At 43.9% G+C, this 15,802-nt stretch overlaps 2 protein-coding genes across 3 annotated transcripts in view; one reads left to right on the top strand and one right to left on the bottom strand.

Annotated features, from left to right (window-relative positions):
• Positions 1 to 8,801, bottom strand: part of FBXO45 (F-box protein 45) — a 60,690-nt gene extending 51,889 nt beyond the window's left edge. The window contains exon 1 of the mRNA XM_086943946.1: positions 8,455 to 8,801. Within this exon, the coding sequence (XP_086800072.1) occupies positions 8,455 to 8,700 (246 nt within the window). The 5' untranslated portion in view covers positions 8,701 to 8,801. The remainder of the gene's footprint in view (positions 1 to 8,454) is intronic.
• A 35-nt stretch (positions 8,802 to 8,836) lies between these two features.
• Positions 8,837 to 15,802, top strand: part of WDR53 (WD repeat domain 53) — a 203,692-nt gene continuing 196,726 nt past the window's right edge. The window contains exon 1 of one of the 2 annotated variants that reach the window (XM_086943944.1): positions 8,837 to 9,053. The gene's annotated coding sequence lies outside the window, so the exon portion shown is untranslated. Of the gene's footprint in view, positions 9,066 to 15,802 lie in introns of both variants that reach the window. The other variant, XM_086943945.1, reaches the window with a different exon arrangement.

The raw sequence follows: 15,802 nt of genomic DNA, 5'->3' as shown, positions 1-15,802 counted from the left end.
CACCGAAGCATCGTCAGCCCCATTGAGTTGCCCACAGGAGATTATTGTCTCCTCTTGTGGAAGGAGCCTTAAGTGGAGCAAGATTATGTCTAACACTGACAAACTATCCACCATAGATGAAGTGGTCAAAGGCACACAAGACGAAATTGGCTCCATTGACTTAACTAAGGCAGCAGACATGGTTACTACTATCTTTGAAGTAGCCATAAAAACTATAGGGGACCTTTTTTGGGCACAAGGGTCTGTAGGGAAATCCAAACCCCTATCCAAACCTAAAGGCAGGCATGACTGGTACTCGGCATCATGCAGAAAGGCCAAATCATGCTTAATTGAGGCAGTTAAAGGGAAGTCCCCCCTATCAATTCAAACAGCCAGAAGAGAACATAAAAAGGCCCTGCGGCTAGCTAAAAGGGAGTGGGAAGATGCCTACTGGCTAACCCTCAAAGAAGCAAGCATGAAAAAAGACTCCAAATGCTTTTGGGACACTATAAGGGCACGTAACAGACCAGATAGTGACCTTATAACTTGTAACATTCCGAGTCAGGCGTGGGAGGCTCACTTTTCCAAACTTTACTCCTGTCACAACGGGCCTAATGGGAGAGGGCTTGTTTTATCCTCTCCTTACACTAACTATATGCTTTGCCCCAGCGACTCTGATTTCACACTAAAGGAAGTGGAATATGCAATAAGTTCTATTATTTCACAAAAAGCTGCTGGACCAGACGGCATTCCCGGGGATCTGTTAAAATCTGATAGTGCTAAATGGGGTAAACTGATTCACTCCCTCCTCGTTGCCATCTGCAGGGGTGCCCCCATTCCCTCATCATGGAAGGGGGCGGAGGTGGTCCCCATCCATAAGAAAGGTCCAAGGGATGATCCATCTAACTATAGGCCGATCAGCTTGCTAGATATCAGCCAAAAAGTTGTCGGTAAAGTTCTCTTACTCAGAATCCTTAACTGGGTAGAAGAAAACAAAATTCTTACCGACTTCCAGGCTGGTTTCAGAGTAGGCACTGGAACGATTGAGCAAGCATTTAGGCTCATGATGGTTTATTGGAAGGTTGTAGTGATAGGCAAGGGCAGTCTTTATCTCGCATTCATCGATCTAAAGACTGCCTTTGACCTTGTCCCTAGGGACTTATTGTGGAAAGTTCTGGCTGACATGGGGCTGCCACACTACCTACTATCTCTATTGGTCAGGCTACACCAGGACAGCTTTGCCCAAGTCAGGTGGGGCCCTGGAGGGGAGAAAACGGGCAGTATTCCGGTCGAGAGAGGGGTCCGCCAGGGATGTGTTCTGGCTCCCACCCTTTTCTCTCTGTACATCAATGGGGTGGTCGAGCATCTTCTCAAATTTCCATCTGACGAGCCATCCCTGGCTGGTGAACACATACCGACCCTCCTCTTCGCGGATGATACGCTTTTAATCTCCAAAACCCCAATGGGACCCCAGAGGCTCTTGGACAATTTCCAATCATTTTGTACTGATCGAGGCCTGGTAATAAACACCAACAAAACGAAGTACCTTGTCCTCAATCCTCCAAAACAGCATGTGCGTTCCCCCACCCTAAACACTGAGCTCCTGGAAAGGGTAAAAGTTTTTGATTACCTCGGGATACGCCTTTCAGACAAAATGGATTGGACGCCCCATCTAGATAAAATGCTGCTGAGCCATAAAAGGATTACAGGTGCCCTTTTGAGGGAGCAACGTTCCAGCTCAACAAAACCAATAGGATCAGTCCTGGAGATCTACGCAGCTAAAAGGTGTCAGCTCTGCCCTTTATGGAGCGGAACTTTGGGGCTTTTCATCTATCGACGCCCTGCAAAGATCTGAGAACAAATTTTGCAGACAAATAATGTCCCTTCCACAAAGCACCCCAATACTTCCTTTATTTATGGACCTTGGCTGTACCCAGATTGGCGAAATCGCGAAATTTCGTCCGCTACTATTATGGGCCCGTATTTGGCGGGTAGAAGAACTCAGCAGATATGCCAGAGGCCTTAAAGAAATTATGTCATCACCGAACTGGGACAAAATCAAATGGTTAAAAGACATGAAAACTCTACTGACCAAATTGGGCCTACTCGAATCTTGGCTAAGCAGAACCTCACCCCCAAAGCAAATACTTAAAAAGCTCTATCGGGACTGGATTTGCTCCCAAAGACATTCCAGCACGTCTCTTGGCAAGCTAACAGAGGACTTCCTGATGTTTAAAGACTGTCCCAGGCGTGAACCTTATCTGGATACAATTGGGAAACCCTTTGCTCGGGCCTTGTATTTTAGATTTAGAACGGGTACTTTTCCACTGAACACCTTTACCAAAAGATGGAAATCCTGTATAGGCAAATCCGATTTATGTCCATCGTGCCTTGTCAAACCAGAGACATTAGCGCATTTTCTGTTTGTCTGTGACGAATATGCTAATCCAAGAAGGGTGTGGCTGAAAAACCTATGCCGTCAGCTGGGAACTAGGAGCCATGATGTGGCAATTAGGATACTTGTTTCGGACAGTTATGTACCCTATGCTTGTGCCCTAGCCAAATTTTTATCTTGGGCTTGGGCTATCCGAGCCAAAAAGCTAAAACAATCTGTTTAATTCCTTTTTAGAAAAACACTCTGGTAATGTTTTAATTGTTTACCTTTTTAAAACTAACTGGCTACGCAATACTGAGCAAATAATTCCTGAAACTATTGCTTGGACCAGAGATACAGAATTTCTCTTTTTAAAAAGTATACTCAAATTGTAATTTTTTTTATACATATATTGTTCTGCTTTTATGATAATGAATTTTTATCGAAATAAAGCTTTTTGACTTGACTTGACTTGTATATGGTTTGAGTGGCCCCTGGGCCTCATCCATAATTGTGCAACTTTCATATGTTTTACTGTGCTTTTGTTTAAACGCTTGTGTTTCTAGACTCAAAGAGTATAGAGGATTATTCTAGTAATAAATACACATATTTTTATAATATATAACTTGTGTGGTGTCCTTGCATTTGATAGTACAGGATTGTGATTGGTAAAACAGCTCGCTTAACACGACCTCTTGAGTTAAGCCTTTAAGGCTGCTTAGTCCATGCTACCCTTAGGATAGCTTGTCTATAAGGTTGACTTACAACCATCACCATAAGGGATTGTTTGGACTGATACAAGGTGCTCCCAGAATTGGAGACATCATATATCAGGCCAACTTCTCAGAGGCCCTGAAGAAAGCCTAGGGTCCTACTCCCATAAGGCTGAAACATGTTGGCCCCCATGCAGGTATTTGGTTAAACTGCAAGGTACATATATTTTTGCACTGTTCTTATTTTTAACAGGAAGAGGCCCCTCTATCAAAATAAAAAATGTCCCTGGTGGTTCTCTATCCTATTTTAACTTCAGCACTTCTATATTTTTTTGCACTGCACTTGATTCCATCAGATCAGAGTCACATGGTCCTAAAGTGATTGTGGGTCGGAACCCCATTTCTCGATAAAGGGTACGATCAATGTCTCAATGATCTAGAGACATATGACCCTTAAAGGATAACCAAGTGATAATATTGATCATACATGTCTTTGATAGGAATCCGAAATGGTCCTCCTCTACAATCACTGGTGGCACACTTTTCTTTGATAATCCTTGTCCTAAGTCAAAACTAGTTATTCTTGATTATCTAGATGTACTATTAGGCATCCAGATAATTACTTAGAGGTTCTCAAATATCCTCTTTCTGAGACCCCTAGGTTTTTATGTTGTATATAAAGAAATAGATGAACCCGTGACAACACTGAAGTGTGTTGCACTTGACTGTAAAATTGTGCCAAAGGCGTGGCCCTTGGGTATCCTTACATTGGACGCTGAAAAGGCAATTGATCCTGTAACTTGGCCCCTTCTCAAACTGGTACTAGGAAAGGTTGGTTTGGGACCCACTATGCAGAAACTCATGTGTGCCAACAATTCCTCATCATGGCACAGATGTTGATAAATGGAGGGAGACTGTCTACTTTCCAAATGTTCAGAGTATGAGGCAGGTTTGTGCCATGCCTCTAAGTGTTCGTTCTCTCCTTGGCACCCCTATTTATTAAAGTTAGAAAACCTTAGGGCACTGTGGGGATGCAGTTTGGTGGAATGACACATAAAATACACCTATTAGTAGATAATGTTCTGCTAGCACTGGGCGCCCCTGTGCAATCTATTATGTAGGTACTAGAGGTTGTGGAACAATATTCACGCATATCTAAGCTCAAACTACATTTAGTAACTTTGAATTGGTGAGTGTCAAGCTGGATTAAGTGATCAGAGAGTGGAGGGAGGAGCTAGCTCCTTTAAGCTGGGCAAAAGGCACAATTAAATATCTTGGTGTAACCGTAACTCAACCCGAAAAGAGTTACAAAGAGCCTTTTACCTGCATCGGATATAAAATATTAGGGAAGCTATATACACAGCAACTGCTATTTATCTCCAGGCTGGGAAGACTGGCAAGCAGAAAAAATTATACTGTCCCCAGGTCTCTGCATTTCTTCCAGGCTCGCACACCAGTCATACTAAAACAGGTGTCTGAGATCCTACAATTGAGCTGCGGTTTATTAGGCAGGCAAAACGCCAGGACTATCCAGGAAACTAATGCATTAATCGGGAGGGCTGGATTGCCCAAACAGATATTTATTCGATTGATTCACAAGAGAGAAGCATTTAGACGGTTGCAGAAGGTTACTGAGAAACAATGGGAACATACGAGTTGGCATCAGTGTAAGCCCATTTATTATGAAGCCTACTGCAGCATCTAAAACAACACATGCCCGCAGTAACATGTGTTTTGGAGACTCACTTGACTAATGATGGCTATTTCAGGACAGTCTAAGATCACTACTTTCCATTTACGCCAATTTACAGTAACCAGGATTTTGGTTTGGTTCATAAGGACGAGCTATTTTTGAAATGGAAAGAAGGAAGTTGTAGAATGCCTAGAGATCTTTTTAGCAGGGTAAGATTAAGTCTTTTGAGACCTACAAAAAAAAAAAAAAAAAAACAAAGACGTTGTTTCACTATCAAACAGGAAGATTGCCATAACGGGCAGCTGAATCATTGGGTGCTTTCCCAAAAGAATAGCACGGCAGCCTGAGAGATTTAATACAGTTTAAAAGATGGTTTACTTTTTTGCAATAATTCCGGCCACATGTTTAGTATACATTCTAGATTGTCTGAGAAAAACAATGCTCTGATCAGCCTTACATGACCAAATATGATACCATATTGGGTAAACTTGTTCCATTACATCAATGAAAGCGGCTTTGTCAGGATGTTCCAAAGAACAGCGCAGTATTCAGAATAGTGAAACACAATAAAAGAAAATGTATAATTTGTACATGACTCAAAGAAAACTGAAAAAGTATGAAATAACAGATGTGAGGAGATCTCTATCACATTTGTGACAGTACCACTCTGCTAAAGTCTAAATCACGTTTTTAGTTTGAAGGACAAGTTTCATGGCCCTGGAGATTGTGCGTGCGGGAGAAATGAACTTAACACATGTTTCTATGGGAATCTGATGTATACCCAAGTATTAAGCCGTTTTCTTATCATTGGCTGAGGGGTTGTGCATATTAAAAATACTTTTTTTTTTTAATTAAATCGGAGGGGTTTACTGAATTCATTAGTTTGCAATAGAGGAACTTTAACCACCTTACTAGTTCCTTTCCGATCATGTTGGGGGATTATTTATCCTAGAGGTAAGAGAGTGGTATAGAGTTCAAAGCAGAACCCACTTTCCATTAATGTAATAGTCATGGCTACAGTCCTGTGTGAGGACAGATATGAAAGTTGAATTAGAGATCGCAGATCTACAGATTAGGGGGGAGCTTTGATGTCATTTTAGATTGGTCAATAAGTTGAGGGAAGGTGATTCAGCTGAGATCGTTTGGGGTGGATTGATCTTGGATTGTGTTTATGAGGTCTTGCTCTAAGGGCTGTTTTAAAAGGTGTTGTGCTATCTGATCACAGATTATTCAGGTGTGTGGAGTGATTTAGTGGCAATGCGTGTGGAGCAATGCTACCAAATGTAACAGGTTTGAAGGATTAGATATGCAATAACTAGGAAGGGAAAACTGGTAGCATTGAGAGGCTTGCAGGCTTTAAAATATGTCCTGCACTCCAGCTTCAATTTGATTTCAAGCCATTAATTTCTAACTTTATACTCTGGTCAGTAGTAAGTGGCTGTAATGAAGACTGCCGCGAGTAATCGCAGCTCCTGTGAATCATGCCTATGTCTGCGTCTGTATAGGAGTAGTTGTGTTTCAAATTCTGATCCAGACTACCTTTCTGTATGCTGGCATTAGGTGGTATTATTTAATGCCCAGAAATTCTGTTTGAGGTGGTGGGAGTGAAAGAGGTTAAGAAAGTGGAGTCCTAGTGAGTGGAGGTGGGAGGCACGGTAAAGTGGTTCATCACCCATCGATGACAAAAGCATTTAGGCCCTTCATAGTATCTGAGACCTACGAGGTGTTGCTGCATGCAACCTGGACTGATTTGATGAGAAACTTTTTGTTTTAGGAGTGGTGGTTATAAGTTAACCCAAGAAAGATTGAGGCTATTTATCTTGAGAAGCAGATTTGGTGTGCAACAATCGCAGCTATGGGGTATCACTCAATGCAGGGACAGAACGGCGGAGTAAGGCGTTGATTTCGGGGTAAATAAGTAGATCAGATGACATTACATTTGGATGACAGCCCACCGAGGTATAAAATCACCAATGATGCAGCATAAGTGTGGAAAAGTTCAGAAGCACAAATACCATGTAGATGCAAAACACACATTTGTGTAAAAATGTAATTTAGGTGCACAAACAGTTGGGTGCAAAGCCCCATTAGCTATAAAGACAACAAACGTGTATAACATATTTAAGTTCACAACTAATGAGTACAGAGAGAAAGTCAGTAGGAAGATGCCACTTAGGGTGTCAAAAGCACTCATAAGGATGACATCGCATTTGGAGGACAGGAAACTAAAATGTAAAAAAGAATATATCACCCTTGGTGCCACATAAGTACAAAAACGGTAAACTGGTAGGTACAGAAATCACATTCGGCTACACAGTCAATTTTAAGTGAAAAATAATTTTTGGGTGCTCTGGTACAAACAACAGAGTTATAGTTTCCCATTTGGATGCAAAATCGTATTAATGTAAAAAAAACTCGCTCTAACGGCCACATCAGCTGGTGTGCGGGGAAACAGTGTAAAGCACTAATGTGACTACTGCAGAATATGCGTACGGGCATTTCACTATGTAAGGGCTGCAATGGGAATCACCGTTTATGGAGGTAAACTAACAAACTAGAGACTGAAATACTCCTCTCACGTGATCCAAAATAAAAACGGCACTTGCTTCAGGCAGTGGCTGGAGAGGCCTGGATGAAAAGAACCATTTTGCGTATATAACATGAGCTCTGACACAGCCAAATGCTACGTCTGTAAACAGTACTAAAAGGGAATGGTCATAGACCTTTTGAAATACCTTTATGATAATGGGAGCAGGCAAGGGACAACTTGGGCTACCTGCTTAAGGCATTCCCCAGCCTACTGCCACGCTAATTTGTTAATTAGCTCGATATTTGAAGAAAAAAACAACAGGTCTCAAGTTTTTGAAGTAAATAACGTTTGGCTGCCACTCATACAGCTAGTTATGCGCAAGCAGCACCTTGTCTATGAAGAAAGTACCAAAAGGCCAAATAACAATAGCCAGTAGGCCAAGTAACTGGCAAACGCTGAGCTATAAAAATATTCCACAGCATAACTATATTTGACATTGCAGAAAATCAAGTCAACCGCAGAGCCAAAGTACTAATTTGCATACTTCATACACATTTCTGCTAAAATGGTGACTCTAGCTCTGCTTTAACGGCATCATTAGCATATTCCCCTTCTGCTCAGCACATAGTTGCGGTCTGGTGTAATCTCCTCGAGGCTCGAGCGGCATGTTCGTTCCCAGTGTCATAAGGAAAGTAAATTGCCATAAACACTACAAAACATGGCGACCTGTCCATGTAAAGCCAGTAAGTCATGCCGCTATACCGACCGAGATGCACAAATCATAAAGTGTGGAATATTCACGGTTCAGCGTCATTTTACTAAGAACACTTATTCTGTATGTTATCTCTGGGGTGTCCGCGCCATCACTTTACATAGCTGTCAACAGCTATACTGACCACTCTTCCTCCTCCCAATTACGTAATCGCTCAAGCTCCTAGGACTTCCCTTATGCAGTGGTCATTTTAGTGATGTCGGATTTGCAGCGTCTAGGCCCATATTAAACCCACCACGGCACACTTCATTAATTAGCCTTCAGGAGCAGGGAGAATGCAAACATTCCAAGCTCATGGAACGTCGGTCTTTCACAGCCTTCCCTGCCCAATTCATTGAGAAAACGGCTACGGACTGTCCGATTTCTCCGGCCAAGTGGCTCCTAACCCCGCACCTTGCTCTTGTACGTGTCCAGTCCGCAAAGCACGTCTCCCCGCAGACCCTCCTCGCCTAGACACCGGGCACATAGGCCCCGCCACACCTCCCCGTTCTCGTCGCCGTGCAGCAGCCGGTACCACAGCCGGCACACCAGGGAGCATGAGCGTAAATCCGATAGACCAAGATAGGAGAAGACCAGCTCCAATGCTCGTGGAGGCAGCGGTGCGGCTGGTGCTGGAGGCTCCGGTGCTGCCTCCGCCATCACCGGCCGGGAGGAAGACCAGCACCTCCGGTAACCTGTCCCAGGGCTCCCTGAATTGACACAGTCAACGCCTACGATTGGGCGGTGCCTCTATCCGCCCACTCCTATTAATGACCAATGAGAGAACAATTTCTGTCTTCCCAAAGAGAAGACGGACTACTGATATCCTCCGCTGCTTGGTTTATCAATACTCAATTCTAGTCCTTCGTCGTTAACGTGCGCGTCTACGTCTACTTGCTGAGAGTGCACGAACTACTTCCCCTCTGAAGCGAACACGCATGCGTGCTGGTACACCATCTCCTGTGGCAGACGAGAAGAGCTTGTCCTACTCCGCAATTTGTGCAGATTTACAGGTTGGTGGCGTGGTACGTGTAATTGTAGTCAAAATAACCAAAGACCATACCAATCCTTTTGTATAGATCAGTTATCCCGCTTCATGTCCTAGGTCCTAGGATAACAGTAAGGTCAAAGGTAAGCTATCCTCGCGGGACCCGATAAATACCTTTGGCTTCAAGTGCTGAGTTTTGCTTTCTGGGATTACTGAAACATTTGACGTGTCCGACGTTGTCTTTTTAGTGATGACAGAATATAATGAAGAGAAACCGAAGTTTATTCTTCATCCATGCACACTCCTCGCCCCAACTGACAAACCTTTCACTTCATTTCAACCATCCATAGCCCACGCGCCTACTAATAGGGGTGGGACCTTGGGAAGTGAAATTAACATACCAATTCTAATGAATGATCATTTATCGGGCAATAACCACGCCTCACACCAAGATGGGGTAAAAGGCTGCTTTATTGGACAGGTAGGCAGTACAATATAAATGCATACATTTCATATACAACATTTCCCAAACTAACACCCCATCCCCTAAGCCTCAGCTTTCCAAACTGTGTGGTGCGACACATTACTGTGTCGCGCCCCAGCCGCAGGTGTGTCGCGGGATGAGATGACTTCTGCCGGCAATCGGCAGAGCCGGCTTCAGGGGCTCTTAGAAGGGCTGAAACAACAACAAAGCCCCATTAACATGCACAAGGTCTTTAAAGACCTGTTAAGAGCTCGGGTGCGGCTGTGAGTGGTCCCGGAATGCCACACACGACAGGGGGGGGGGGGGGGGGGGGGGGATTGGAGGATTGAGTGCAGGCCTGTTTTTATTTATGCATTTTTATATAGGGCAATCTTTACCCAGAGGTGTCAGAGCTCTTTACAATAGAGCAAAGTAAATTATATAAGGAATGAGAGTCGCATAGAAATAGGTAAAACTGTACATGTGGTGAAAGTTACATTTTAACGAGTTACTGGTACAATCAAGATTATAAAATACGAAAAGGAGGCGCGATTCAGGTATTACGAGTACAGAATGGCTGCTTGTTTATCTCACGTAGACATAGGAAGTACAAATGTGTCATGGAGCAGACAGAGCGTCTCTCATTCAAGCAGAAAAGGTGTAGCACAGCACTTTCAACACGCATAACCGTAACTCCTCTGCATCCTATAGCCTGGACTACCTCATGCGATAACATTATCTGCCGCACATAAAATAAGCACACATGAAACTGTCCGGTTATGATATACACACCGTACTTCAGATAGCCCCCGGAAGCGAAAGTTCTGCTGCCTTTAAATGCTGAAGAATGCTAAACCTTGCACCAATTTGGAGCTCATCACGCGCTGATTCAAGTGTTTTTGGTGAATGTGTCAGGCGCTGCGTGCTGCTAAAGAGCTTCTGGTTGAGAGGTGCCAATTAGGCTTGACTACTGCATGGGGTCATCAAAGAGCCTTTGTCAACACCACGCCCCCTTCTGGAGTTTATCTTTTAGGAACACCGACACCAAACGCCTAAAATGGGCCCTCCCTATCCCAAATATCAGCTTGCAGTTGCTGAGGTAGCATGCTGCCCCTGGTATGCAGTTTGGAAGTCATCTGCATGTCAACCAAGGGCGGCTGAAGGCAGACAACTGAGCTGAAAACAGATAACAACCCATATAGAGTTTGTCCGTGGCCTCACTGAATACAGAAGTTTTAGAATGGACTCGCACCACCCGACTGCACCGTGTTTTGGTTCCACATCTATTGCAGTTTTTAAGAAGCAGACAGAGTTCAGTTTATGACTACAAGCTGGACACTTTAATCATTGTCCGGCTCCGGCCATGGAAAACGGATGAGAAGTAAAGGAAGTAGGGCAGTGCTTAATTTGAGCAGGAGCTCTTCTAAGAAAGCAACTAAGTTGATAAATAATGGTAGAAAACATCCTTTACGCTTTATTATGCAGCTTTTGCCAACATTTTTTTGTTGAACAAACTAGAGCCAAAGGTATCAGAGCGCTTTACATGAGCACCAGCATTTTTGTGTGTGTGTGGGGGGGGGTGTGTGTGTGTGTGGGGTGTGGGGTGTGTGTGTGTTTGGTGTGTGTATGTGTGGGGGTGTGTGTGTGGGGTGGGTGTGGGGGGTGTGTGTGAGTGGGGGGGGTGGGTGTGGGTGTGTGTGGGGGTGTGTGGGGTGTTTTGTGGGTTGTGTGTATGGGGGTGTGTCTATGGGGTGGTGTGGGGTGGGTGGGGTGTGGGGGGTGTGTAGGGTTGTGTGGGGGGGTGTGTGGGTTGTGTGTGTGGGGGGTGTATGGGTGTGTGTGTGGGTGGGTGTGTGGTGGGGTGTGTGTGTGGGGTGTGTGTGTGGGGTTGTGTGTGGGGTGTGTGTGTGGGGTAGTGTGTCTCTGGGGTTGTGTGTGTGGGGTGGGGTATGTGTGTGTGGAGTGTGGGGCCTGAACCCACCATAGGTGGTTCGGGCTCGCTCGCTGCGCTTCCTCGCGTTACCGTGTCCCTGAATTTTTTTTCACAAAAAGGTGTGTCACCAACATGAAAAGTTTGGAAAGCTGTGCCTAAGCCATGACCCCCTATCAACTATTTCCCCACCTTGTTCATCCTAAACCTCCTCCCAAAACGCCTATCTCAATCTCCTGCCTGCCTCTTGACTCCAACTTCTCTCCCCGCTTCCCTCTGCCCAAACCTATTCCTAATGCCCCCAACCCTTCCTGCCTGTCTTGATTTCCTTCGAATCTGCCACCTGTCCAAGCGACAACCACCAGTACAAAAAGTTGTTATCATAGAGAACTAAAAAACCATGAATAAAGGATTACAACAACAAAGGGGGTGGGAGGGCGGGCCAAACTTTTACTGCCTGCCTCACCTTCTCTGAGGGAAATGCGACACGCACGAAGAGGCTAGAGCCTAACGCTCGTGTCTCGTGCCCCCTGGCCAATCCCCGCAGTGTCTGACCCTCACGCAGCGTAGGGAAGTACCACCGCCCGAAATCACCCGGGGGTGAAACACTCTGCGAGTGTCACCCCCAGGAGCCCATCGGGCAATAACCACGCCTCACACCAAGATGGGGTAAAATGCCGCTTTATTGGACAGGTAGGCAGTACAATATAAATGCATACATATCATATACAACATTTCCCAAACTAACACCCCCATCCCCTAAGCCATGACCCCCTATCAACTATTTCCCCACCTTGTTCATCCTAAACCTCCTCCCAAAACGCCTATCTCAATCTCCTGCCTACCTCTTGACTCTAACTTCTCTCCCCTGCTTCCCTCTGCCCAAACCTATTCCTAATGCCCCCAACCCTTCCTGCCTGTCTTGATTTCCTCCAAATCTGCCACCAGGAAAAACCCTATCAAGGGTCTTTTTCCTGTCCCCTCCCCTGTTACTCCACTGGTGTTATAGAAAGGTTATGTAAAAACCCCTGTCGCCAAACAGGAGAATTTTTATTATGTGAACAATAAATGAAGAAAACAAGAAAAAATCTTTACTGTCCCTGTAACAGTCTCAATAAAGATGTACGCAGTAGAAAAACCCCACCACCCCCCAAACTCTGAAATTGAACTATAAACAGAAACTAATAAGCACAGTTTGAATAACTTGTCCTGGGGAAAAAAAGAAGGAAAAGAGGGAGAAGGAAAGAAAAAAGGGGTGGGGGGATGTGGGGGGAGGGGGGGGAACGGGAAAAAACGGTGACGGAGAAGGAATGTAGAGACAAAAAAGGTAAAAATGTCAGTAAACAGGCAGTGCTATTGAAAACGAAACCTAGACAGGCACACTCTCGCTATACCAGCATAATCTTCAACACCACGGATTAATATTCAGAATCCCAGCAATCATTTCTTTTATGTTTAGCAAATACATCTCATTAGCAATGAAAGACAGATGAACCCCATCGTGCCTAAAGAATTGGAAATCCGCCCTGTTAATCTCCTCATGAACCAGCCAAAAAATTCGATTTATAAAACAAAAACATTGCAATTCACGATTTACTTTTCTTCGCGCTCTTTCTACAGCAACGAAGCTGTCCGCCCCTCTCCATACTCTCCAAAGCAGAAGCGCTGTCAGGATGAGTCGTGATCGTGGCCATGTCTTTATGAAAAGTACCAGATCTGTTTTCATTTCAATCAACAAACCCAAGCCTGACAATTGGACTAAATCATTCTCCCCAAGATGCATCAAAAGGATAACACGCCGATTCTAAAAAAGTTGAATACGAAAAAGAAAGAAAGAGAAGGTGTGCGCTCGCTAATCTCCATGAAGTTTAGCAAACAAGTCTTTGTCCCGCATGCGATGCGCACCCCACCTGTTTACTGAAAAATTGAACTCTGAAATATCGAACTTCATAAGGACTTTCACCACCGAGGCAGCTTTACGTTCGAACATAACATAATTAACAACAGTGAATGAGGACCAGATTTAATTTACGTTTTCTTAGGAGCACATTGTCAGTTTTAATTTGCACTGTTTTGTGATGATAATTTATAGCACTTGTAAGTTATTGTTTACAAGCAGGTATTCACGCAGTTGAAAAGCTAATTTTATTCATTATGTGTTTGGCACAATGTTTTTATTTACAATGGGATAGTGCTGGCAGTGTAAACGTCCGTTTAAACATCACTCACATAGCGCATGATGGGAAAGGTAGTTTTTCTGTCAGGAAGATTGTCTAAGAGAAAACACGGAGACCGTGAATAATCACGTGCTGTTAATTAAGTGATTTATTAGTAAAACATGGGCGTGGAGGCTAGTTGGGATAAGGCTGACGGGAAAACTTAGGCTGATGGGAACTCTGGCATACGCTCAGGATACATCGGAGAGCAGACTCGCTACAAGCCACAGGCTTTTATTTAAACCAGGTAAACTTCATAACTTCACATAGTGGCATTTAACAGAAGACCAGCTAGGGGTGTGGGGAGAGTAAACCATTCGGACCGAGTCTTTGGCATGTCAAGAGGGTCAGTTCAGGTTTTTTAAGGGGGAAGGAATAGAAAGTGTGTGATTCATGGAAACATCGTGAAACTGTCATTTTGGGGTATTTTAAGGATGATGATTAATTAAGTTGTATGGATAGGAGGATAGTAGGGAATGTTGGGAAACTTACAGTATGTTTAGTATTATGAAATTGTCTTCTTTCGAATATTTGTTTATATGGCCCTTTATCTATTTTTTCCGGTACCCCTGAGGAAGAACTAACATTAAATTCGAAATGCATTGGGTTTTGACACTGGTTGTTCGACAGGATGTTAAAAGCACATGTCTGTGGTAAAGCTTCGGCAACATTAGACATTTGAATATGCAAAATAAAAACATTCAAGTTTCACCAGGCTGCCTCTGGAGTGATTTACTTCTGAAACATATCAAGCATAAAAATGATGTAAAGCTTATGGATGAAAATGGACTAATATGATTGAACACGATAAATGGACTCTTCTAGTGAGGAATGTCTCCTCATTTGATGCAGTGCAACAGACAGGGACGCAAACCGCGACCCCCCCCCCCCCCCTTTTTCCACTCAAAAGGATATCCGGCATGTTCCTAGAAGAGAATTCGCTTATCAAGGGCAAAAACTGGCCTCATTTCATTCCGCTCTTACCCCACCATGATAGAACAACTGCATCTGAGGAAAAACCCAGGTTCCTGCCAAAATGTCGTTTATCCGCCTGGGTAGCTGCCCATTTTATGAATGAATGGCCAATGAGCCAAACCTGCTTGCGGGAGAATTCAACACCTGGAAAGAAATGACAATTAATATCCTTGAACTCAAATTGTATGTTCCAATTGTCTGATGTAACGTAAAAAACAATCGGAAGACTATCTCCCCAATTTTTTAATATCACCCATAGAAAAACCCCACCTGGCCGCTTCTGAGGCCTCCCCAATGTGAAAAGAGCGTGTACCAAAGTATTGAGGGTTCTCGCCAATACTCTTCAAAGACTTCCTAAGTATTGCTAGTAATTGTGAAGCTGTAAGTTGTGAGCCATTTTGATGGCGAAAAAGAAATTTGGACAATGCACCCCCCTATGCTAAAAAATTCAGACCAAGCTTGTAAAGGGCAAAGGAAACCGCCTATGGCCTGCAGAATAACAGTAGAACCTTTACCTGTCTGATCGGTTTTTGACTGCTCTAGAAAAATTTCAATGTGTGAAGCAAATCTTGAAACATTGAAAGTCTTCAAGTAATTATAAATGGTAGTACCCAGTAGCTCTGACACCCTGAAAGCCCCAAAATAGAGCCATACCATGCACAATTTTATCAAATGGAATTCAAACTCAGAAAAACAAATCTTTGGAAGAACCGTGATAATCTTGGCTAACAGCTGTAGGGATATAGGCTCTCGTTGATACGCTTTCTTGACTTAGCCCAAACTTGTAGCATTCGTTTACCGATCTTACCTGCTGAAGGCTCATATCCCCAGAATGATTTCCAGTAAAAAGAAATAACTGCCAATTTACCAGCAATAGTGGTTAAGGAAACGTTCTTCTTAATGTTAAGCATAATGACGTTTACTACATCTTCTCTACGCTGTCGTAGCCCCAATCCATTGCAAATTCTAAATGTAGCACCTGACCCTAAAAATTCCAGCCAAGTTCTTCTGTAAGCCAACTTGGTGCTTTGTGCTAGAGAGTTCTCGACGAGCTGGTATGCATTCATATCCTCAAATTCCATATCTCGCTGGGAATGGGAGTCCTTCGCAAATCCGCTCCGGGTGCCAAACCACGGAATCTCTCCCACTGAAAACGAGACAGGACATCCGCGATATTATTTGCTATGCCT

This window comes from Lissotriton vulgaris, chromosome 11 (genome assembly GCF_964263255.1).
Source record: "Lissotriton vulgaris chromosome 11, aLisVul1.2, whole genome shotgun sequence".
In the NCBI taxonomy this organism is placed as follows: Eukaryota; Metazoa; Chordata; class Amphibia; order Caudata; family Salamandridae; genus Lissotriton; species Lissotriton vulgaris.
The sequence above is the reverse complement of the archived record's forward strand: the minus strand, read 5'-3'. Positions and strand labels throughout refer to the sequence as shown.